At 40.6% G+C, this 26,866-nt stretch overlaps 1 protein-coding gene and 1 long non-coding RNA gene across 3 annotated transcripts in view; one reads left to right on the top strand and one right to left on the bottom strand.

Moving 5' to 3' along the window:
* The window catches only part of LOC144676939 (uncharacterized), a 191,670-nt gene that overhangs the window by 80,060 nt on the left and 84,744 nt on the right, over positions 1 to 26,866 (bottom strand). The window contains exon 3 of the long non-coding RNA XR_013575456.1: positions 8,613 to 8,688. This is a non-coding gene — a long non-coding RNA (uncharacterized LOC144676939). The remainder of the gene's footprint in view (positions 1 to 8,612; positions 8,689 to 26,866) is intronic.
* Positions 1 to 26,866, top strand: part of ptprn2 (protein tyrosine phosphatase receptor type N2) — a 1,029,555-nt gene that overhangs the window by 954,511 nt on the left and 48,178 nt on the right. For both annotated transcript variants that reach the window (XM_078537232.1, XM_078537231.1), the window contains exons 15-16: positions 4,446 to 4,593; positions 9,972 to 10,045. In XM_078537232.1, coding sequence (XP_078393358.1) covers positions 4,446 to 4,593; positions 9,972 to 10,045 — 222 coding nt within the window. The remainder of the gene's footprint in view (positions 1 to 4,445; positions 4,594 to 9,971; positions 10,046 to 26,866) is intronic.

Here is a 26,866-nt window from a genome sequence, read left to right as displayed (position 1 = left end):
GAGAAGAAGGAGGTGATAATTGCCTCAGCTCAATGATGGATAAAAATCCATGGTCCCAAAATTGCTAGGGGTTCTGTTCTGCCAGCACAAGTGTGATGGAGTGGAATCCTCATGTGACTAGTCCCTAACCAGAAAGCACCCCACCTCCACCCCCCCCCCCCCCCCCCCGACCCCCCACACACATCCCCCATCCAAAATCATGAAATCATAGATAAGGCACAGAAGGAGGCCATTCTTCCTATCAAAATGTATCACTTCACACTTCTCTGCAATAAATTTAATCTGCCATATGTCTTCCCATCTATGTCTTCCTGAAGTGTATTACTATCATCTTCATTGTTTACTACACTCTTCACTAGGATGGGATCATTTGCAGTAGATCTCTGTCAGAGTTGCACGATGCTACTCGACTGACAAAGGGGGTTGGTCTGGGTGAGGCTCTGAAGTAAATTCTCCTCTTCAGAAGTTCCTCTCGCAATAGAGCAATGGGGCATTTTTGGAAAGGTAATTGATCCTCTCTTGGATCCCTGGTAAAAGGTTGTGTCCTCATTAGGCTCTCAGCAGCACTCACCCAAGCCTTTCATTCAAATACCTATGTAAGGAATTTCTTAGTTGGCTCGGGAGCTCTGCCAGATGTGCCCCAAGTCTCCCCTAGTGGAAATATAACAGACAAATAGATTTTGATGTAAGGTGGGATGTCTGACATCTCCAGCTCAGGGGCTTCAAGACCAGAACTCCTGCTCTTGTATTATTTGTGTACATCAAAAATATCTTTAATTTGAACAATTCTGTTTTGATTTGAAAAGAAATCAACCAGAACAGCCCAGACTTTAAAGAAGAGAGAATGTGATTGACAAATTTTAATGCCATGGACACACAAGTCTAGACAGGGTTGATTACTGTAGAAGTATGCCTATTGCAGTTCATTCCCACAGCAGTTATTTCCATTGCAGGCTACTGCCTCGTAAACTTCCCAGAAATTTATCAGTTGCAACAAGAATCTGGTGCTGCTAACACTTCTAACATCAAAGTTAATATTCTAAATTTGCAAATATCACTGCTCAGCTAATTTTTATTTGCAGTCATGCAAATGAAGACAAAAATATTTTATTATGGCATATCTAGTACTTTTCTTCTAAAACCTTGAATTACTTGGAATTTTCAGCATAGAAACCTGCCATTTGGCCCTACTGATCCATGCTGATGCATGTGTTTTTTTAAATTTGTTCATGGGAAGTGGGTGTCGCTGGCTAGGTCAGCAATTATTGCCCATCCTTAATTGCCCTTGTTCAGAGGATCTCTGGAATGTCAGTCCAGTGACAATATCACTATGCCATTGTCTCACAAACCTCCTCTCACCTGCTTTAACTCTACCAACATACCTGTAGTGTTCAATGGTTTAAATGATCTGTGTTTGATTGTGTTAGTCTGTTGACTGATCTATGTTCGCTATGCTTGATTGATTAACTCTGGGAGTAGCCCCTGAGAGCTAAAGTAAACAGAAGCTTCCAGAAAGACCCGAGAAGCCAGAGCTGTAAACATGTGTGTAGAAATCCTGAGATTGCTGAGATATTTTAAATAAATAAATAAACCTGTTGCAGATTTAGAGCCAGTGTCACCTCTGCATTGCTCTGAGGTAAATTAGATATATAAAATATATAATAAACCAGCAAATACACAACAATACCCTTCTAATCCTTTCTCCCTCATGTGTTTATCTAGCTCTCCTTTAAATGCATCAATGATACTCACATTATGGTAATAAGATGCACATTCTAACCATTCACTGGGTAAAGAAGATTCTCCTGAATTCTTTATTGGATTTATTATTGTCTATCCTATATTTATGGTTCCTAATTTTGGTCTCCCCCACAAGTGGAAATGTTTTCTCTGTATCTACATAGCTTATTAAGAATAATTCATCGTGTCTCCCCAGAGATTTAGTGGATAATTATGTGATGTGGTACTGATGAGTCACATAGTCAAGGAAGATTCTCTGATTGCATACATGACAGCATTGGTTATATTTCAGAAGCATTTCATTGGCTATGAGGCTATGTGGAGGACATTCTGTAAATGCAAGTTACTTTTTTTGTGTCTGGTCTCTGTTAAAGTAGCTGATTTCAACTAGTGGGGGTGGTGGAAGGGCTAAAATTTACTTCACTGCTCTAGGAAAAAAAGGGGAAGTGACTTTTTGTGGGCATTGGGGAGAAGAGGTGAAATGCCTCCTGCCAATAATCATCGCAAGAAGCTTGGAATTCGCATTTCATGCATAATCTCAGTTTCTTGGAAATTTAGACCACCCTGCAAGGACCAGTTCTGAATCCTTCCCTGCTCCTCCACATTTGTGGTAAATGACCTACTGACACTTGTTGATCTCATACAGAGAGAATGGATACTTGGGTGAGCTACACGAGGAGCTATGCAAAAATGGCCCATTTTGCCCAACTTATGTGGCACTTCATTATGTGCTGATAACAATATTTAATCAAACGTGAGGTAGGAATTCCTCCACACAAAGTGGCATGATTTTACCAGTCAGTTCATTCTAAATAATCCCTCCAGCATCTTGTTGGACCACCTAGATTGTAATTGGTAAATACTTCATATAATCCTCTTGCCATTCTTAAACAACTGATTTGGTTTCTTATTGAAATGCAGCAATGATGCTGTTAATAGTACATCACAGGTTCTGAAGAGAAGCATCCTCCGATTGGGACAGCAATATCCTCTGATGATGTTAGTGGATGGCAATTAATATTAAATAACTGTCTTCCAACCAGAATATTGCTTTACCGATTTCTCTGTTTAATGTTTACTGGCCTTTATTTACGTTTCAGAACCACAAAGAGAATTTTGGACAAAATCCAACATCCCAGCAAGATTTCAGGCAAACTAGTAGTCACTGGGACAAATCTGAACAGATCCTCTAAAAATTCACTTTCAACTGAAGCAAATTTTACAGAAACTTATGTTACATTTTTATGGATTTCTTTAGCTATTTTTGGTTCTGCGTTTCACACTATTGTCATGGGTGACCCCCAGCTTCTTATGTTCCTGACAATGGACACTCAGATATCTAGGTTATGATCATGCTATGCACTGAGAACTATTTTGTTTCAGCTACTGGTTTTGTTCTGTGCCTTTTTTGGCTAGAAGGCAGAAGGCAGCAAAAAACAGAATCACTTTAAAATAGGCAGTGAAACAACAAGTGAATAACAAATATAATATATAGTATATATTCTTCCACTATTTCAAACTTTACTAGTTCTGCTGTGAAACCTATGTTACAAGCAATATTTATCCTATGATCTACAGTAGTTACCTGGCTTGGCCGTCGACATACAAAAGTGTGAGACAAACTCTCCAATTTGAAAAAGAGAAAATGATAAATCCATTCAAATTATTGACAGGGGTTTAGTGAATTTGAACAACCCTGTTGAATTCAAGAAAGCTTTTGATGAAAAATATATTTGAACAAATCAGACAAGATGTTTGTATTTGAATTGAATGGTTTGGTGTCTTTCTTGGGAAGCAACCAAACCAGAACCACTGCCTGTACGACAATTGTATCAGCATTAATTTCTTTTATGAATGAAGGTGGGTTTTAGCACATTCCATACCGTGACAGAGATAAAGAAGCTCATAACAAAAACAGAATTACCTGGAAAAACTCAGCAAGTCTGGCAGCATCGGCGGAGAAGAAATCAGTTAACGTTTCGAGCCTTCATGGCCCTTCGGCAGAACTGCAGCATAGTTTCAACAAGGGAGAAATATAAATTGGTTTATAACCAATAAATATAAACCAATTTATATTTCTCCCTTGTTGAAACTATGCTGCAGTTCTGCCGAAGGGCCATGAAGGCTCGAAACGTTAACTGATTTCTTCTCCGCCGATGCTGCCAGACTTGCTGAGTTTTTCCAGGTAATTCTGTTTTTGTTTTGGATTTCCAGCATCCGCAGTAGCTTTTAGCTTTTTGTTTTTATAAAGAAGCTCATACCAAGCTGAACTGGATATTAAAATGCCTTGTATTTTTTTGTCACACATAGACTTTTCAAAGTAAATATTGTTGAATCACTGAACTTTGGGATAAATCTTATAGGACCCCATTTACAGTTTTTAGATTAATGCCGCAGCTGAAATTGGAAGAGAGAAATTTTAGACTAACATGTTAAGCTCTCATGCAATAAAATTTTAAGGCTATATATTTTAGAATGACTCCTGTTGGAACCTGTAGAAAAGCACAGGTTTTGCAATAATTCTTGCAGAAACTCACTGTTGGAACAAATTCTACGGAAATCCTGAAAACGTTGGGAAATAAATTGTATAAGATAGTGTGTGGAATTTTTAAACTCCTGTTGAATGTATTTTGTAACGTAACATTGAATCATTAAAATCATGGAATATCACCTGAATTTTCCTGTTTGAATTCTCTGTCTTTTAGACCTATATGGAAGATCACCTGAGGAACAAAAACCGCCTGGTGAAAGAATGGGAAGCTCTGGCTGCCTATCAGGCTGAGCCGAACACCAGCAGCATCGCAGACAGGGAGGAGAATGAAAAGAAGAACAGATCTCAGCTGGTGGTGCCATGTAGGTTAACCTCTCCCACTCTAACGTGGCACAGCGGGGGAAGATTTTTTCTATTGAATACCCATAACAAAATTTTAAACTCAGGCATAAATGACACGATAAATAGAATGCAAGGGAAAGCTTCCCCAATTAATTGTTCAAAAACATTGCAAAAATACCACAGTGTTGAAAAACATTTTTACATGCTAATCATGCCTTACACCAGCCAGTCCTCTCCTGCCCATTGGAACTCCCTTCCTATTTTCCGCTACCTTTCTCCTACCTTCTTTGAAAAGCTTCAATATCTTCCCCTTTACCTTTCTCCAACATTCTATCCTCTCCAGCCCCTTACTTGGCGTCCACCATATTTCTGCACATCAGGAACATGGTGTAAATGCAAATTGTCATATATTTAAATAATGATTATACAATGTAAAGCAGTGAGTAAATGTTAAAATGCCTTAAGATCTTCACATGTTACATCTCACAACACAAATAGGAATTGCACATCAGCAATCATAGAATGATACAGCACAGCAGGAGGCCATTCACCCCATTGTGCCTGTGCTAGTTCTTTAAAAGAGATATCAAATTAGTCCCAGTTCCCTGCCTTTTCCTCATAGTTCTGTAAATCTTTCCCCTTTAAGTGTTTGTCCAATTTTCTTTTGAATTATATTATTGAATCTGCTTGCATCACTCTTTCAAGCAGTGTATTCCAGATGATAACAACTCACTTTTAGGCTTTAACTAAGTGAAATCCCAGAAATGTATTTAATATTATTTGCTGCCTTTTGAAGCTCTTCTTGAGTCTCCTTACAGTAAGTAGGGTTACCCAGGTTAGAAAGCATATAGAAAACCAACCCTTGGGCCTATGCCAGAGATACTTTGTAGTTATCTGTTGGGAGTTACGTCTGTCATAGAATAATAATTACTCTGTTTCCCTATAGGTAAGGGCCTGCCCACCACCTCCACACAAGATCTGCTCAAAATCAGTATCACACCCCAATTTCAGATGTAACACAGTGCAGCTGTAATACAGTGCACCAGAGGAATAGTAAAAGAAAGAACTATGACACCTTTCATGACCTTGGGACCTCCCAAAATACTCTACAGCCAATTAAGTAGCTTGAAGTATACTGACTGCTGTAACGTAGAAAATATGGCAGCCAACTTGCAAACAGCAAAGGCTAGCAAACAACAATGTAATAATGACCAGATAATCTGCTTTTAGTGATAGTGGTTGAGGGATAAATATTGGCCAGGGCTCTCCTTCTCTCCTTTGTATAATGCAATGGGATCTTTTACATCCACCCAAGAGCTCAGGCAGGGCCTCAGTTTAACGTCACATCTTAAAAACAGCACCTCCAACAATGCAGCACTCTGTCATTGGAGTGTCAGCAAAGATTTTCTGCTCAAGTAATAGCTCCCTTGAATAGTTTCCCCTCCAACACACATCTTGGGTTACAATAGAAATAAGTTCACTTAAACATTTAGAATATTTTGGCAGGGAGGAAAGGCTCCAAAGAGACTTTCTTTAAAATGCAGTTTCTAATTTCAAGCTTAGAATCAAATCGGTACATTTTGGAAGTGATGGTATTAACTGTTTACGTCTAACATGCTCACAATAAAGAAACAGATATTCTGTTTATGCCAGGACGTTTGCCCACTGACCATGCAGATCAGCAAAGAGTGGCTGCAGAAACCCATAATTTTCCAACTGTTCATTTTTCCCCACTATGCTTGGCTGTCAGGAAAGGCTTTAAATATCCTGCTATTACTTTAATATAAAAGCAAACCCTATAAAGCTGATATGTTATTAATATGCCATTCCTTGCAATTAATTAACGTTGTATCGGATCAAAGTAATGCCGGTTGTTTTAGTCACCAGTATTCTTCTTTTCTCCCTCTACTGCCAAGAACAGGATTGTTCCTCCCCTCTGTCAGGAACTGTGACATGATTATTTGGGAAATGAAGCAGCTGCAGATTTCCCAAGTAAAGTGGAGTAACTAACTCATTTATATAACCATTAAGTTGAAATCACCAGTACAAGTCACCCTGAACGAACCCAACAGACTAATTGCTTCACATTGCTAGTGTCAAGTGATTCCTGTATGGCTTGCAAAAGTTGCCAATGAGTTTAGTCCAAGGTTCCCAAGATTAATGGCAGTGGGGGTTCCCACAGTATTGATCAGAGACCGGTTTCTTACCCTCAAAGCAAAGAAGAGGCATTAGTTGTGAGCCATGACCCTGTTAACATGCGGGGCATCACGATGCAGCCCTCTGGATTAAGATCTGCCAGATTGGTCACTCCAGCTGGTAGAAAGTTGAGTGATGGGTCCAGGTGAAGGATTGGGGCGGGGGGGGAGGGGGAAGGGGTGCTGGTGTTGGCGGAGATGGGAGGAGGGATACGTTTGCAAAAGGGAGGCATTCCAAGGTAACAGCAACCCAGATCATTTCTGTGATATCAAGGTGCACTGCTGCTCTTCCTGGCCATGCAAAGGCAATATCAGACATACCTGGTTGGACGTCTTCTCTGTCCATGGAAACAGTTGGCATGTCAAAGGTGCACTGTCTGGCCATTTCCAATCAAAGGTGGCAACTGAAGTTCCAGCTGGCACCTTAGATGCCTAGCAATAGAACTTTCTGTTCCAAAATGGCGGCGACCACATCATCGAGGTCAACAAGGCTACTGTGACTCATTTGAGGCCATTGCCATCCCATTACCGCCAGGTGTTACTGATCAAATTGACCCTCAGCAGTCTAAGAAATATAAGAAATGAGAACAAAAGTAAACCATGAGGCCCATTGAGCCTGCTCCACCATTCAATACGATCATAGCTGATCGTCAGCCCTTGCTCCAGCTTCCCGCCCACTCCCCATATCCCTTGATTTCCTGAGAAGCCAAAAATCTGTCTATCCCGGCCTTAAATATAATCAACGATGGAGCATCCACAACCCTTCGGGGCAGGGAATTCCAACGATTCACAATCCTTTAAATGAAGCTCAGCTCAGTCCTAAATGATCAGCCCTTTAACCCGACTGGGCCCTCATATTCTAGATTCCACAGCCAGCAGAAACAACCTCTTAGTGCCTACCCTACACTTCCTCACATTATACCCTATCTGCCACATTTGTTTCCCACTCACTTAACATTGCTACATCCATTTGCAGCCTCTTTGTGTCCTCCTCACAGCTTACATTCCCGCCCAGCTTTGTATCGTGCGCAAACTTAGGTACAATACTCTTGGTCTCTTCGCAAAGTCAGGAAATTTCCCAGATCCGCAAACCCAACCCAGAATAAAGTGCCTTGGATGTTGGAATTTCTGTTCTGGGGCAGTGGGTATGTAATTTGTGTCCTCTACTGCCTATTCAGATGTCAATATGAAGTTGTGTTTTAACTGCACAAACAACAGTTCCATAGTGATAGAAATCCCTATGGCAGATTTAATCCTGGCCTCTCCCCATGGAGGGAGTGTACATTACAACATGTGCTGAAGCAAAGCTAGAACTGGGCAGGGAGTTAGAAGAACAATGTCTAACTTGCTTCAGGTAAGTGTCAATTTCTGAGGATCAGTGGCAGTAATCACTGCTAAGGAGGCAACATGTTGCCTTTTTAAGTGAAAGAAATGTTTAGGGAGCACAAAGAAGTAACAGTCTAAAATGTGAAAGCAAACTCCTGCGGATGCTGGAAACCTGAAATAAAAACAAAGTGGGAAAGAGAGTTAACATTTTGAGTCAAATGTGACTCTTCTTCAGAACTGAAGAAGAAGGGTCATGTTCGACCTGCTGAGTTTTTCCAGCATTTTCTGTTTTAATGTAAAGAATAATACTTCAGCAATGGCTTTGGTATTCAAATAAGCTCCTTTGGGCTAACAATTCAGACACTACAGTTGGCTTGATGCCTGTTCTGCTAGTGAGGGAAAAAAATCAATCAGGGTTAACATTTATGATTATTGCCCAGTGAATTCTGCAGGAAGCACATGAAGAAATGATTAGGTACAGTTGTGTTGCTGTGGCTAAACAGTTTACTAGTACTCACTGTTCAGACTGATGTGAAGAATGGTCAGGTATCAAATGGTCGGTGCCTGTCAAACTGAGCTTCAGGAAAATGTCTCCTGGTGAGAAAGGAAGGAAATAAGATGACAATTGGATGGAGAGGGAGCATAATTATGAAGTAGTTGCTTGGTAGTACAGAACTTTATTATTGCTGAAAAAGGAGACATGCTGTCAAAGCTTTTCATCTTGCACTCATCAGGACAGATGCAAGAATACTAAATTTCAAAGGGAACAACAATTTATTTATTTAAAAAAATTTTTTTTTTTTAAGGGAGGCGATACGAAGGAAATCTCGAGTCGATCTCCTTCTACGTGGGGGAAAGAACTCCGCCACCTCCCCACCAAAAATTGCTGAGTTTTTCCTGCATGGGAAAAGGGTGCTGATTAGTTGGCAAGTGGACTCTGATTGGCTGAGGCATTGCCATGGTGGATGCACTAAGGGACAGTTATCCCCCAAACTTTTGTTTAAATTCAAAAAAAGGCAAGCCAACTCTGATTGGTTGAGGCATTGCCGTGGAGAATGCACCAGGGAACAGTTGTACCCCATGCTTTTGTTTCATTGAAAAAGGTGCAATGCCTGGACATATTCTTTCTGTTTACAGAGGAGAAGGCCTTGCGTATGAATATATGCAGCTTTTTGAAAGTGTAAGTGAGCCATATTGCAAGCCCAACCGATAATCTTAATCACACTCGGGATTGTTCAGTGAGCGATGTCCAATCATGGAATCACATCTAATGATGGACACTATATTCTGAGTTTTGCAAGCAACAGCTGGTTGAGTACGGTCAGTACTCTGTCTGTTATGAACAGCCAAAGGGACATATGTTTTGATATGATTGGGCTGTACAGCCTACATACCTGGCATCACACTGGCATTGGATAGCACTTACTGATCAATCCTTCAATCTCACAATGTGGCTCACTTATGCTTGCTAGAAGCTACATATGTCCACATGCAGGGTCCTGTTCTCTACAACCAGAATGAAGAACACATCCAGGCATTGTGCCTTTCTCAATTAAACAAAAGCATGGGAGATAACTGTTTGCTGGTGCATTCCCAATCAGAGTCAACTTGCCTTTTTAAATTTAAATTAAAGCTTGGGGGGTAACTGTTCCCTGGTGCATTCCCCATGGCAACACTTCAACCAGAGTCCACTTGCCAACCAATCAGCACCCTTTTCTTATGCAGTATAAATTGTTGTTCCCTTTAAAATTTGGCTGTCTTGTGTCTGTCCTGATGAGTGCAAGATGAAAAACTTCAACAGCCTGTCTCTTTTTTCAGCAATTATATAGTAGTAATAATCCATCCTTCTGACATATTTGAATTTTTCCTTTCTATAGATGATCACTCCAGAATAACACTGAAAGTTGAATCAAGTCATTCAAACTCAGACTACATCAACGCAAGCCCAATTGTAAGTACCTGCTCAGCACCAAATGTTGCCAACCCTAACAACTGATTTATTTGTTTTATTAAGAACAGAAACTGGACTTTGAAAATAATTCATCACGTTTTCATCTTCACCACATGAGCGACAAACTGGCGGAGAGAATCAGCCGCCCTTTATACATCCCATCTGATCATGGACACGAACATTGGGCAAGTTCTGTAAAGGACAGGTGACCCACTATGCCAGCTATGTGTAAAGCATTGTTAAGTGCTGCAGCATAGTTGAATCATACAGCACAGAAGGAGGACATTCTGCCCTTCATGTCTGTGCCAATTCTTTGAAGAAGTCCCACTCCCTTGCTCTTTCCTCTTAGCCCCCTAATCTTTTCCTTTTCAAGCAAATGTCGTCTGAATCTGTTACTATCACGCTTTCAGACAGTATAAATGAAGGCACTGTGCTGATGATGATATGGAGCTATGCGGGACAATTCCACGGTCCCATGCTACTATTGGGGAAAATTGTTCAGATAGGAAACCAGGATCAGAGTTAGGGTCATCGTGGCAACAGTTCTCTAAACTGTACTACCTGCTGGCAGCACGGGTTTGCAGAATGGCTCCGATGTTTTCTTAAAAGTATTTGTAACCCTTTAAAATGTGGTTGCTTTGAAATGTTTTTGCAGATAACCTTTGGGAGTGAATCAACTCCTGTCAATAGTTTTGCCAAAATATGTTTACAAGTTCAAAACAGGAAATTCTGCTTTGCATTTTGTGAAAGCTTTTCATCCAAACTCACGTGGAGTGGAGCTATACCACAGCCTGCCAACCTAATCGGAGGCAACTCATCCAATTGAATGTATTCAAGAGTCCAATTAGTGACCTGACTGCTGAGTTATGCATCCAATTTTATTCTGATGTGAGAAGAAAGCACAACAATGTAATTGCACCCTAAACTTATATTTGATTGTTTTATGGATTGAAAATGAAATGCAATTGTTTTGTATTCTGGTGGCACTTTAGGTGTCAGCTGTGCCTTAGCTGATAACACTCTTATAAGTGAGGGGGATTGACACTGTTCCCTGCAGCAAAGAGGGAACACAGTCCAGACGGCTGTGCTGCCTGCCCAGTGCCAGATTTCAGGACATCTGCTCAAGGCTGGAGAGGAATTTTCAGTGGGAGGGGGAGGATCCAGTTGTCGTGGTCCCTGCAGGTCGCAATAGGTAAAACTACCAAAGAGGTTCTGCATAGAGAATATGAGGAGCTAGGCACCAGATTTAAAAGCAGAACCTCATAGGTAATAATCTCTGAATTATTACCTGATCCACATGCAAATTGGCATAGAGTACATAAAATTAGAGAGATGAACACGTGGCTCAAAGACTAGTGTGGGAGAAGTGGGTTCCAGTTCATATGGCACTGGCACCAAAACTGGGGAAAGTGGGGGGCTGTACTATTGGGACGGTCTACACGTGAACCATGCTGGGACCAGTGTTCTAGCAAGCCTCGTGAATAGGGAAGTAGAGAGGACGTAAACTAAATAGTGGGGGCAAGGGGTCAAATTTGAGAAGATGTGGTAAATCAAAGAGTAGAGAAAAGGCAAGAGAGAAGAGTATTCATATGGGAAATGATAAACAGACCATGACAGGAAGGGACAGAGAGTACAGGGAGTACAAATCTAAGAGTAAATCAGCAGGTAAGGCTAGAGGTTACAAAAATAATAAAAAGACAAAACTAAAGGCTCTGCATCTGAATGCACATAGCATTCAAAACAAAATAGAAAATAAGTGTAAAAATAAACGGTGCGGACATGATGGGCCGAAGGGTCTCTTTCCGTGCTGTAAAACCCTATGACTCCAAGTATGAACTGCTAGCCATTAAAGAGACATGGCTGCAGGGTGACATAAATTGGGACCTAAATATGAAGGGTATATGACATTTAGGAAGAATAGGAAGCTAGGAAAAGGTGAGGGGTGGCTCTGTTAATTAATGATGGAATTAGCACATGAGAGAGTGGTGACCTAAATTCAGGCAGCCGGGATGTAGAAATGGTTTGGGTAGAGATGGCAAATGATAAAGGCGAGAAGTTACTTGCAGGAGTGGTGTACAGGCCCTCTAATAGTAACCATATGGTAGGACGGGGTATAAAGGAAGAAATAATGGGAGCTTGTCAGAAAGGTATGGCAATAATCATGGGGGATTTTAATCTACATATAGATTGGGAAAATCAGATAGGCAAAGATGGCCTAAATGAGGAATTCATAGAATGTTTTCAGGATAGTTCCTTTGTACAGCACATTCTGACACCAGCCACGGAGCAGGCTATACTAGACCTAGTATTGTGCAACGAGATAGGATTAATTAATGACCTCATAGCGAAGACGCCCCTAGGTAGCAGCGATCATAATACAATTGAATTTTACATTCAGTTTGAGGGAGAAAAGAGTGGGTCCAAGACTAGCATTTTAAACTTATATAAAGGCAATTATGAGGGCATGAAAGCACAGCTAGCTGTAGTGAACTTGCAAATTAGGTTAAGGAATAGGCCAATAGCGATGCAGTGGCAGACACTAAAGGGGATATTTCAGAATACACAGAATAGATACATTCCAACAAGAAAGAAAAATCCTTAGGGGAAGACCCACCATCCGAGGTTAACTAAAAAAATTAAAGATAGTATCAAATTTAATGAAAAAACGTATAACTCCGCAAAGATGGGTGGCAGTTTAGAAGATTGGACAGAATATAAAAAACAGCAAAGAATGACCAAAAGATTAATAAGGAAGGAAAAGTTAGAGTATGAGAGAATGCAAGGTAGAAATAAAAAAACAGATAGTAAGAGTTTCTACTGATATTAAAAAAGGAAAATTAACAAAGTGAGCATTGGTCCTATAGAAAGTGAAAATAATAATAGAAAATTAGGAGATGGCAGATGAATTTTGCATCAGTCTTCATTATGTAGGATACAAATAGCATCCCAGAAATAGCTGTAACCCAGGAAATGGAAGGGAGGGGGACCTCGGAAAAATTACAATAACCAGGGAAGCGGTACTGAGAAAATTGTTGGAGCTGCGGTCTGACAAGTCCATGGTTCCTGATTAACTGCACCCTAAGGTTTTGAAAGAAGTGGCTGGGGAGATAGTTGATGCATTGGTTTTAATTTTCCAAAATGGTTTTGTAAGTGGGAAATCATGTTTAACCAATTTATTGGAGTTCTTTGAAGAAGTTAAAGCTGCTGTGGGTAAAGAGGATGTACTGTATTTTGATTTCCAGAAGGCATTTGATAAGGTGCCACATCAAAAGTTATTGCGAAAAATAAAAGCTCACGTTGTAGAGGGTAACATATTGGCATGGATAGAAGATTGGCTAGCTAACAGGAAACAGAGGGTAGGCATAAATGGGTCTTTTTCTGGTTGGCAAGATGTAACGAGTGGTATGCCACAGGGATCAGTGCTGGGGCCCCAACTTTTTACAATTTATATAAATGACTCGGATGAGGGAACCGAAGGTATGGTTGCTCAATTTGCTGATGGCACAAAAATAGGTAGGATAGTAAGATGTGAAGAGATCACAAGGAGACTACAAAGGGATATAGATAGGTTAAGTGGATGTGCAAAAACATGACAAATAGAGTATAATGTAGGAAAGTAAGAAATTGTCCATTCTGCTAGGAAAATTAAAAAAAGAGGCATATGATCTAAATGGTGAGAGATTGCAGAGCTCTGAGATGCAGAGGGATCTAGGTGTCCTGGTGCATGAATTTGCAAAAGACTAGTATGCAGGTACAGCAAGTAATTAGGAAAGCTAATAGAATGTTATCATTTATTGCATGGGGAATTGAATACAAAAGTAGGGAGGTTATGCTTCAGTTATACAGGGCATTCGTGAGACCACATCTGGATTACTGGGCACAGGACTGGTGTTCTTATTTAAGGAAAGATGTAAATGCATTTGAAGCAGTTCAGAGAAGATTTACTAAACTAATACCTGGATTGGGCAGGCTGTGTTATGAGGAAAGATTGGACAGGCTAGGCTGGTATCCGCTGGAGTCTGGAGAGTAAGAAGCGACTTGATTGAAACATAAAAGATCCTGAGGGATCCTGTTAGGGTCAATGTGGAGAGGATGTTTCCTCTTGTGGGAGAATCTAGTACTGGGGGGCCACTGTTTAAATATAAGGGGTCGCCAATTTAAATGAAGGGAAATTTTTTATCTCAGAGAGTTGTTGGTCTTTGGAACTCTCTTCCCCAAAAGGTGGTGGAAGCAGAGTCTTTGAATATTTTTAAGGCAGAGGTGGATAGATTCTTGGTAAGCAATGGCGTGTGAAAGGCTATCGAGGGTAGGCGGGAATATGGGTGCGAGGCTACAATCAGACCAGCCATGATCTTATTGAATGGTGGAGCAAGTTTAAAGACGCTACTTTGATGCTAACCAGTCACCAAGAAAGGCATTTGAAGTTCTACCCTTTACTTCCACCTGGAAGTGGACACTGAAATCTGAGAATGGGATTCTGCCTGTTGTTGGTTACATCTTCTGACCTTTTGGACATACTTTCTTCAGCAACCTTATAGTTAACCCTCAATTGACCCAAACAATTGACAGCAATTGACAGTAATTCACAAACAGTTTCAGTCTTTTGTCCTTTTCTAACAGCCCATCAAGAGGCTTCTACCACTGAGGCTTGAACAGAAAACTTGCTCATAAAAACCAGCTTCAATACTTTTCCTTATTAATTCCCTGACAGTTCTGCGGCCTAGTTATTCAGCTGCATTTTAATTTAGACTGTTGAAGCAATAAGGCCGTCTAAATTAAAATGTCATCATCATTTTTCCACATCATGCGGTTCCACTGAAAATGACTTGCCCGACTGAGCTGGATTTTCTGTATAATACATAGTACACTGTAATCAGATTCCCGGTAGAAACTAAAAAACAGCTGAAACTTAATGACAATGGACGATTCCATCTTGAGGCGTATATTCTCGTTTCTCATATCCTTTCTGATCCCCGCATCCTTTCCGTTGCCATCACTGGCCCCAGCGCCATTTACTGCCGTGCTTCTAGGCAATTATAATTGCTGCTATAATCACTACCAAACATGAAAGAGCCAGAAACCCCTGTAGACTGTCTGTTTTTTTGTAAAACATCCACCAGTTACTGCATGCAAAATTGTTCTGCTCACATCCAAACATTGTAAAACTATTTTTCTACCTCAGCCTTTCCTTCACCCCCATGGCTGTTGAAACCCTTGTTTCGGCCAGACTGCTGCAACACTCTCCACACCAGATTTCCAAGGTTCACCCTAAATAAAATTGAGCTCACCCACCGGCGCCCTGTCCGCCACTGTCTCACTATCCCATCATCTCTGACTTCCACTGCTTCCCCAATCCACTGTAAATTAAATTGAAAGTCCTCATTTCTTTTAAATTCCCTACTGGGTTTTTCGCTTCATTCCCAAAACTCCTCCAACCTTGTGTCCCAGCTCCCTCTCCTTGGCCAGCTGTTTCTGGCTTCTGCCTTCCCATCTGAATGAATAGCAGGGTCTAAAGCAATCTTAGCTCTATTCTTGAGAATTCTTTCCTCACCACCCACTCCCCTCCCAACCTTAGTACCTATATCTCCACTTTCAGAGCTTCTCAACACCTACCTCTTTGACCATGCCTTCATCTATTTCCACCAAATTCTTCTTATGCTATTGCTTAACATCTGTGAAGTGCCTTGGGACATTTACAACATTAAAGGTGCTTTATAAACATAAGTTCTTGACAACCGTATTCTACTTTCGCCTCTCTTCTCCTAAAGGCTCTCTTGTTGGGGTTCTAAGGGAGCCATCATTAAGATGTATTATTTGAGGAGGCCAGGTCATTGAGTGTATTTAAGACCGAGATAGATAGGTTCTTGATTGGTAAGGGGATCAAAGGTTACGGGGCAAAGGCAGGAGAATGGGGTTGAGAAAATTATTAGCCATGATTGAATGGCGGATCAGACTCGATGGGCCGAATGCCCTAATTTCGGCTCCTGTGTCTTATGGTCTAAGGTACTCCCCCAGGTGCCAATACTTCATATGTAAATCTAGGCAAATGTTGCAGGGGTGGCATTCTAATTCATATGGCTCAGGCCAGTCGGGAATCATAAATTCTGTCATGGAAAGTCCACATCCATTTCTCAATCTACTGCACTTTAGAGTGTGCCTGATAATTCTGCAGAGTGAATCAGAAGATAATTGATATGTAATTTGTAGGGCTAACCAGTCCCTCGTGTAGTCAGAGCCCGTTGAGTCTAACACTGACTTCTCTGAGCTGTGAATATAATCAGTTGCTTTTGTAATGTGTCATGGTCAAAGACTTATAAGAACAGTGCCGATAAAGGAAGTGCAGTATTAAGCCTACGCTATAATTTTCATCTGATGATTACTAGTTCTTAAAATACAATCTGCAGCGCCACTAAATTTCAAAAGTCCACAACCAGGGTTAAACAGAGGCTTCTGTAGAATCAAGTTGGTTGAAGGGTTTCAGTGGACATCTATGACCACAGTACAGTCCTGTGATGAGAGCAAGGGTGTAAAACCTTGACTCTTTATTTGGGCGAGGAGCATGACCTACCATAAAGGGAATACAAATAAGAGATATGAAATGAAAATCCTTCAGCATTTGAGAGAGCAAAACAAATTAACTTTTCATCAGATGTTGGCAAAGGCAAAGAGGGAATAGAGGCAAGGAAAAACAGTGCTGAGTTAGAAATAGGAATAGGATGAAGCTGAAAATCGTGGCAAGAGAATCCTTGTTGCTTGTGCATTTTTGTGTGAAATGTAGAGCCAGGTAGTTCTGTTTAAGAGTCACATCCAGCTCACTAACCTATCTCCCTTTGAGACACTGACTATCCTGCGGGTTTCAAGCATTTTCAGTTTGATACTATGGTAGAATCTTTCAAAACCAGCTGTACGTATTCACGGGGCCAGGAAATTGCTGTTCACAGTATCAGTGTCTTTATAGTGCAGAAAGAGGCCGTTCAGCCCATCAAGTCTGCACTGGCTCCCTGAAAGAGAATTCCACCTAGTCCCACTCTCCTGCCTTATTCTTGTAACCTTAACACATTTTCTCTTTTCAGGTAGAAATCCAATTCCCTTTTTAATTCCTCAATAGAACTTGCTTCCACCCACCCTTTCAGGAAGTTTGTTCCAGACTCCAACCACTGTCTGGGTGAAAAAAACTTTTCTTCACATTACATTTACTCCTTTTGTCAATTATTTTGAATCTGTGACCTCTAGTTCTTGACGATCTCTTGAGAGGGAACAGTTTCTCACTACTTACCCTATCCATATCTCTCAGGATCTTGAATACCTCTATCAAGTCTCCTCTCAGCCTTCCTTTCTCCAAGGCAAAAAGTCCCAACCTCTCCAATCTATCCTCATAGCTATAAAAACAAAAATACCTGGAAAAACTCAGCAGGTCTGTCAGCATCTGCGGAGAGGAATACAGTTAACGTTTCAAGTCCGTATGACTCTTCACCAGAACTAAGGAAAAATAGAAAAGAGGTGAAATATAAGCTGGTTTAAGGGGGGGTGGGACAGGTATAGGTGGATAGAGGGCCAGTGATAGGTGGAAATTGCCAAAAGATGTCATAGACAAAAGGACAAAGAGGTGTTGATGGTGGTGATATTAGCTAAGAAATGTGCTAATGGTGACATTAAGGGTAGAAAGCAGGATGAGCAAGGTACAGATAGCCCTAGTGGGGGTGGGGTGGGGGGAAGAGATCGAAATAGGCTATCCTCATAGCTACACTTCTTCATTGGACCTGAAGCCGGTGAAAGTGCGCAATTGAGCTGGAGGAGTGCAAAATTCAGAGTGTCAGAAAACAAGCCCCCAACCCTTCAGTTTTCTTGCAAGTCACGCAGATCTATGAGGCAATGTAATGCCAATCACACTGGGCTGAAAAGCAATTCATTCCAACCCAAAACAAAATGCTGAAAATGCACAGCAGGCCAATCCACATCTGAAAGAAAAAGACGAGTTAGCATTTCAGGTGGCCTTTTTTATATATCAGATTTGTAAAATGTTTTAAACTACAACCTTTTTTTAAAAATTATAATAAAAACAATAGAGGTTGGAGTTAGAGGTTGGCCTGCTAATTCGTGTGACTGGAGGAAATTGTGCTAGAGTTGTGTTAAAATATGGCTTTGCTAATTTTTTTTAATCAAGTTGCATAGATACAGCTTGAAGGATAAAGCCTACTCCATCTCTACCTTTGTTAAACAACATGTAAGAAACCAAAAGCAATATTTATTCAGCTAGATGCAAGTCAGGGAAGAAAGACTTGTAATTACAACATCAGGAGAACCACTGCGCAGAACAAAATTGTGATAATTACATCTGTCGCATTTACACTTGGTCATTATTAAACTGTAGTGAAATCAGCCATTGGTGAATAAAGGGTAATCTTTCCTGCTGAATAGAAGGGTGTTTTCAGTAAATGAAAAGCTGCAGCCCTCACAGGGAAAGTGGCATCAAGAAATTGTCATGTGCATTAAAGGCTTAGTTTGCTTTTAAACTCATGAGTGAGGGTTCCGAGGTATGAATAACATGCTACCACTTGCGCTTAAATGGGAAATATTCAATAACAACGCTTAGGCAACAGATCTTTGAGCTGATTAAAGCAATAAATGAATGTTTTAAAAAGATTAAATAATAAGCCACATTGACAACATAATCTGGGCAACAATTTACACTGATCAGCACTCTCTTGTGTTTCCTGGCAATTTAAAAAATATATATCTCAATAAAAATTGAGTTTCTTCTGGCGTTTGGAGAATTGGAGAATGTATATTCTTGCATTCCAGTGGTTCATAATTAAGAATATAGTATGTTAGATTACTCAGGGGAAGGGTATTATGGAGCTTTGTGGCTGACTCATTAACAACCAGCTGGTTTGACAAAAATTGCTTTTCATTTAGAACTGACCATTTTCTTTCATTCATTTCCTGTTAAAATTGAATAAACTGTACTTGTATTTATTTCTACTCATTTTGCCTAAATCTATTTACATCCAATAAATTGCCAATTTCATCAGCATATGCCAGAATGTAAAAAAATGGCCGTAAACAATTAGAGCCCAGCCCAGGAAAGTGCAGAACTTGCACCACATATTCCTTGCTTTACATGTGAGAATTAAAGCTCCAATCCATCTAACTATCATTCAGCACATTCACCACAGCCCATTTGAGAACACATAGAATCACAGAACCTTTTCAGAGCAGAAGGAGGCCATTTGGCCCATCGAGTCTGCACTGGCTCTCTGAAAGAGCATTCTACCTAGGTCCACTTCCTTGCTTTATCCACATAATCTTGCACATTCTTTCTTTTCAGGTAGCAATCAAATTTTGAATACCTTGATCGAATCTGCCTCCATCACCCTCTCAGGAAGTTTGTTCCAGACTCCAACCACTGTCTGGGTGAAAAAAATTTTCCTCACATCACTTTTGCACCTTTTGCCAATTATTTTGAATCTGTGCCCTCTGGTTCTTGATGCTCTCTTGAGTAGGAACAGTTTCTCACTATTTACCCTGTCCATACCCCTCAGGATCTTGAACACCTCTATCAAGTCTCTTCTCAGCCTTCTTTTCTCCAAGGAAAACAGTTCCAACCTCCACAGTCAATCCTCATAGCTACAGTTCTTTATCCCTGGAATCATTCTTGTGAATCTCCTCTGAATTCTCTCCAATGCCTTCACATCCTTTCTCAAATATGGCGTCCAGAACTAGACGCAGTACTCCAGATGAGGCCAGCTGGTGTCTTGTACGAGTTCATGACCTTCTTACACTTGTACTCAATGCCCTATTAATAAAGCCTGAGATACTATATGCTTTATTAACTGCTCTCTCAACATGCCCTGCCATCTTTAATGACTCATGCACATGACTCGTAACTCCTCAGATACTGAAGCAGTCCATGTCCAAATGCAGCAAGACCTGGACAATATCCCAGCTTGTGCTGACAAGTGGCAAGTAACATTTGCGCCACACAAGTGTCAGGCAATGATCATCCCCAATAAAAGAGAATTCAACCATTGCCCCTTGACGTTCAATGGCATTACCATCACTGAATCCCCCACTATCAACATCCTGGGGGTTACCTTTGACCAGAAACTGAACTGGACTAGCCATATAAATACTGTGGCTACAAGATCAGATCAGAGTCTAGGAATAGTGTGACGATTAACTCACCTCCTGACTCCCCAAAGCCTGTTCACCATCTACAAGGCACAAGTCAGGGGTGTGATGGAATACTCCCCACTTGCCTGGATGAGTGCAGCTCCCACAACACTCAAGAAGCTTGACACCATCCAGGACAAAGTAGCCAACTTGATTGGCATCACATCCAAAAACATTCACTCCCTCCACCACCAACGCACAGTAACAGCAGTGTGTACCATCTACAAGATGCATTACAGGAATTCACCAAGGCTCCTTCGATAGCACCTTCCAAACCTATGACCACTGCCATCTAGAAGGACAAGGGCATCAGACACATGGGAACACCACCATCTGGAAGTTCCCCTCCAAGCCACTCACCACCCTGACTTGGAAATATATCGCCGTTCCTTCACTGTTGCTGGGTCAAATTCCTGGAACTCCCTTCCTAATGGCACTGTGGGTGTACCTACACCACATGAATTGCAACAGTTCAAGAAGGCAGCTCATCACCACTTTCTCAAGGGCAACTAGGGATGGGCAATAAATGCTGGCCCAGCCAGTGAAGCCCACATCCCGTGAATGAATTAAAAAAAACATATACACCGAGGTCTCCCTATTCCTGCACCACCTTTTGAGTTTCTCCCTTTATTTTGTACTGTCTCTCCTTATCTTTCCTGCCAAAATGAATCACCTCACACTACTCTGCATTGAACTTCATCTGCCACTTGTCTGCGCAATTCACCAACATGTCTATGTCCTTTCGAAGTTCAAGACTATCCTCATCACAGTTGACAAGCATCATATCATCTGCAAATTTTGAAATCATGCCCTGAACACCACAGTATATAACCAAAGATACTTTCCAATACTTGTGACTTGTACTGATACCATAAAAATGCATTCAAAGAAACAGAAAACCACAGAGCAGGCCTCAGTGAGCATTTTTTAATTGCTCAAAAAATTGTAACAAAACGCCAGGCAGATTGGTTTGTTTCCTAGTGCACCACAAATTCTGGGCTTAATTTTAGACTCATGTTAAACCATCGTAGCTGTAGGAAATTCACAGGTGTGACTATTTAGCTTTGGCTTAGAGCCATTATAATGAGCTGAGATATGTTCAGGCTCAAGGACTGATAGACAGGTATAGAAGGTTGAGGAAATTCAGGCGAATCATGGTTATGTATGTAACACACAAATGCCCGACTTTGCTTAATCTTATACACCAAGTAATTGTTTTATGCCTCGATCGCATGTGTCCCTGGACACAGATACATGGAAAATTCCATCTCTGTATATGGTTAGCAATTACTGTATTCTGAAAATGGAGGAATTTAAAGGAAGGATGCATATTCTTCCAACATCAAAAAGTCAAATGGTGATTCTCATCTCCTGTAAGTATTGCATGTAAGGGTCGTAGCCTGTCCTCCCTCTCCCCAAATTCACTCTCAACAGGTGACACAATTGTTTTAAGATTCATTGCAGGCAATTAGGGCACATGATCCATTTCGTCTTCGAGTACCCTTCATTTGTACTCTTCCGGTTCCATTTTGCTTCTGCTTCAGGAAAGTAAGTTGGCGTCCAGGCAACAGAGTTGCTCCTCTTGCAATCATCCCGGAAGCAAGCTATGCTGTGCATTTTGCTCCAGGCATGTACAGTCCAACCTACTTACTGATTGTGTGGAGGTGATCCACCAATTGCAGCAGTCACTCAGATAATCTTGACTCGCCTGTCATCGTATTTTGACCTTGCCTGCATTTGATTGGCGTTGATTTAGAGTGGCCCTCTCTTTTATTCTGCCCTGTTAAGCAGGTTAATTTAACGAAAATAAAAGGCATGCAGCGGTGACTCATTTTATTTTAGCTGTTGTTTAATCTGAAACTGTCTGACAACAAAAGGCTGTTTTACGCAATGTTTATCTTACTTCCCATTAATCCAGGAGGTTTTGGCAGTCCAAGATAATTACAATACATAACAGTAATACTTGCCTTGACTAAAATCGAAATGTCTAATAATTTTTGGACAGGTTTAATTGAACCAGCTGCTGTAATATTCTTGATTCTGCAAGGATTCTGATACTCCCCTCATTTAAATTGTTTCTTTCTTTTAAATTCCTTTTCTTATTATAGTGAAAATGATGTTTGTTTGTTTTTTTGGCTGTGCAGTCACTATGGTCAATGGAAAGCTGTAATCCAGGGCGAATGAGTGTAGCTGATTGCTGATTTATTTGATGGCATTTAGAAAGAAGTCTGGCTATACCTACATCATGAAAACCACTGGATTACACTGAATTCATAAAAGGGGAAGGCAGAGATAGAGAAAAAGAATAAATACATTGCCAGCTACATTCCCCAAGCCTGGAGAATCTTAATACAAGGTCTCACTTTAATTACGCTGTGAAAAATTACAGCTTTGTACAAAAGGCTGTCATTAGGAATGTGTTACATGTTGCTAGGATATTAGAAGAACGTGCTGTCTCCCTTTATGTTCCTTCCTTTTTCTGTGTGCTGTAATTGCTGGCTGTGTACCATTCAAGTGACAATCAGATTGTGCGAGGAGTTTGTGACTTCTCTTTGTGTATTTTGCAGAGATCTACACTGGAAATTCATTGTGTGACAGTCAGAACTTTTAGCCAAGTCAAAATTGCCGCTATCAGCTTGATGAATTTTATGTGACCTGGATAGGAGTAGGATAATTAAATGCACAACAGAATAGAGAAAGCATGAAGATTGCAGAATGGAATCTTTTATAAACTCGAACATATTATGCCCTTTTCTAGATATATAAAGGAGGCACAAACAATTAATTATTCATCTTGGCTAAAGAGCTAAAACACGTTTTCCTTGATAGTGCTTGAAGCTTGCAGTTAATAGGCAAATCTAAAAAGCAAGAAAATTCTTCTAATTCCTTATTTACTTCATCAGATTGGAGAACAATTAAAATATGAATTTACTTTAAGGACCAATGTCTGACCCTTGAGATTAGATGGAATTCTTAGAAGTGGTTCCTACCTATTTGTTTCTATCTAATAAATCCTTTTACAGCATTGGGTGAAGGTTAACTCTGCGGCTGCTAAGTTTTTTTATGCCAGAAGCTGTGAGTGTGGATACCACATTGACCATATCTATCCAAAAAGCTTTGATGATCCACGGTTTTGACACCATACTGCAAGCTGATTGTCAAATGTTCCACACTTGACTGCTGGAAAATTCCACTGTGTGGTGAATATTTATAATATAATCATAGTGCCAAAAAGGAAAATTAATTTGTGGGATTAATCGTAATAATTTACCTCTCCTCTTCCCCATCCCAAAAAAATCTGAGGAAAATTAGAACAAGCAGAGTCCTTAGTTCAACATCCCGCCTGCCATTCAGCTATAACAAATGCATTTGTTTGCAATCCTAAGGCAACAGCAACAAACCTTGGGCAGAATTTTACTGCCCCATCACGGCAGGGGTGGGGCTGTAAAATCTAGCGAGCCATTCAAAACTCCATTGATTTTGGCAGGGCCGTAACACCCCACCGTGGTAAATTCTGGCCTTTGTATTTTTACAGTGGCTTTAACGTAATAATACATCTCAAGCGTCTTCAGAGGAGCGATATAAAACAAAGCATGGCGCCGAGTCACATAAGCCACATCTTAAGTCAGATGACCAAAAACTTGCACATAGAGGTAGGTTTTAAGCAGTGTCTTTAAGGAGGAAAGTGAGATCGAGTAGCAGAAACGCTTGGGGAGGGAATTCCAGAGCTTAGGCCCCAAGCAGCTGAAGGCACGGCTGCCAATGGCAGAACAATTAAAATTGGGCCAGAATTAGAGGAGTGCCGATATCTCGGAGGAGTGTGAGACTGGAGGAGATTTTAGAGATAGGGAGGAGTGAGACTATGGATGGATTTCGAAACAAAGCTGAAAATTTTAAAATTGGTTTGTCGCTTAACCAGGAACCAGTATAGGTCAGGAATCAAAGGGAAGGTGGGTGAACGGGATTTAATACAAATCAGGAGGCCGAAAGTAGAGCTTTGGATGGCCTCAAGTGTACGTAGGGTAGAATGTGGGAGGCCGTTCAAGAGTGCATTAGAATAGCCAAGTCTGGAGGTAACAAAGGCAGAGATGAGTGTTTCAGCAGCAGATGAGTTGACATTGGGAGTGGAATCAGATGATGTTATGGAAGTGGAAATTGGCGGTCTGAGTGATGGCACACACCTGAAGTTGGAAGCTCATCTCAGCATCAAATATGACATTAAAGTGACAAACAATCTGGTTCAGCCACACACAGTTACTAGGGAGTTGGACAAAAACGGTAGCTAGGGAACAGAATTTGAGACGGCAGCTTCGGTCTTCTCAATATTTAATTTGAGGAAACCTCTGCTCATTTTGACACAGAGGAAGGGTCGAGAAATAGTGTTGAAGTAGAGTTAGATCTTCCTTTATTTTTTTTATGGGATGTGGCCCATCCCTAATTGCTCTTGAACTGAATGGCTTGCTAGGCCATTTCAAAGGACAGTTAAGAGTCAACCACATTGCTGTGAGTCTGGAGTCACATGTAGGCCAGACCAGGTAAGGACGACAGATTTCCTTCCCTAGAGGACATTAGTAAACCAGGTGAGTTTTTAACGACAATCAATGATAGTTTCGTGGTCATCATTACTGAGGCTAGCTTTCAATTCCAGATTTTATTAATGTTCTGGTGGGACATGAACCTGTGCCCACAAAGAATTAGCTGGATCTCTGAAACAAAAACAGAAATACCTGGAAAAACTCAGCAGGTCCGGCTGCATCTGTGGAGAGGAACACAGTTAACGTTTCGAGTCCGCATGACTCTTCAACAGAACTAAGGAAAAATAGAAAAGGGGTGAAATATAAGCTGGTTTAAGGGGGGGGACAAGAAGAGCTGGATAGAGGGCCAGTGATAGGTGGAGATAACCAAAAGATGTCACAGACAAAAGGACAAAGAGCTGTTGAAGGTGGTGATATTATCTAAGGAATATGCTAACTAAGGGTAGAAAGCAGGACGAGCAAGGTACAGATAGCCCTAGTGGGGTGGGGTGAAGGAATCGAAAAAGGCCAAAAAGTAGAGATAAAACAATGGATGGAAATACATTTAAAAATAATGGAAATAGGTGGAAAAAGAAAAATCTATATAAATTATTGAAAAAAACAAAAAGGAGGGGGAAAATCGGAAAGGGTATAAATTATTGGAAAAAACAAAAAGGAGGGGGAAAATCGGAAAGGGTATAAATTATTGGAAAAAACAAAAAGGAGGGGGAAAATCGGAAAGGGGACATGCGGACACGAAACGTTAACTGTGCTCCTCTCCACAGATGCTGCCAGACCTGCTGAGTTTTTCCAGGTATTTTTGTTTTTGTTTTGGATTTCCAGCATTCGCAGTTTTTTGCTTTTATCTTAGCTGGATCTCTGGATTATTAGCCCAGTGACATTACCGCTATGCCACCAAACCCCCAAATAGCATTATATGGAATCTGACAATGTATTTTCAGACAAAATGAAGTCATTGGCCAGGAACTTCCCTATAGCTTCTCCTGTTTCATTGTGGAATCTTGACCAGACCTTCAACATAAATCTTGTCCACGTGGATAAACGGGAGAGGTCCTGAGGACTTTTACCCAACGACCAGGAGCTCGCAGTCCTCACAAGCACAGGGGAAAGGATGTAGGAAAAATTATCTGGTTACATTGATCTGATCTGTGGTTTTCATGGGGTGAACTCTGGCACCAAAAAAACTGCAAGAATTATGGTATTACAATGAAACTCTGTTTTACCCTTAACTTTTTGGTATTACTAAGAAAATGTTTTAATATTTATAATTAAAAAAGCAGTAAGCTCATTTAGTTATTGCTTTACTCTATTATTTTGTTTCTAGCACAAGAAAGGATTTTCAATGTGATGTATTTGTCATTAACTAGCTTTATTGTTCAGCCACTGGCTAGAGTGGAGTTGAGCCCTTTTAAAATAAATCACTTGGAGAGAATAGGTGAGTTGGCAGGATTCCAGACTAAGAACAGCATGGAAATACCTTCCTATCCATATCCTCCGCTCTACAGCGTCAGGTTCACCAATAAAATCAATGTAAAATTTTATAACAATTGTTCTGCCATCTGCAGAAAGACTCAATATGGCAATTAAAAGCTGAAAGAATTATATTTTCCTCCATTTACTAACTTCAATGAAAAAATTGCAATATTAAGCACATTCATTCACATCTTGTACACGTATCATTTTTGCCCAAATTAATAACAGTTTCAGTCTTTAAATGTAAATTTTGAAGCATGATTTTTCACATGGAGAAAAGTGCATAATCTTGCCATTGTTTTCACGATTGACTAGGATCCATCAAATCACTATTTAAAGTAAAGTATCACAGACTGATCATGTTGCTGGGAGAACCACAATTTCATCACTCACACTTTAAGGCATGTGTTTAAATTTGATATCGGTGGGTGACGTTAGTATTTGTGAGTTATGCACAATCAAATATTCACCTGTTGCTATGTCATATTAAAGTGTTGTTGGGGTACTGTACCTTATATCACACGAGAAATGTCCCGGCCCCTCAGTTTAACAATGGATACAGCCTTGAAAAATTCTTTAATTGTGTACTACTTCTTTCTTAAGACTTTGGATATCTGCTGCAGCTTAGTCATGTATTGGC

The sequence above is a fragment of the Cetorhinus maximus genome, chromosome 3 (assembly GCF_964194155.1).
Source record: "Cetorhinus maximus chromosome 3, sCetMax3.hap1.1, whole genome shotgun sequence".
Lineage (NCBI taxonomy): Eukaryota > Metazoa > Chordata > Chondrichthyes > Lamniformes > Cetorhinidae > Cetorhinus > Cetorhinus maximus.
Note: the sequence above shows the minus strand (reverse complement) of the source record. Positions and strands in the feature narration are given on the sequence as shown.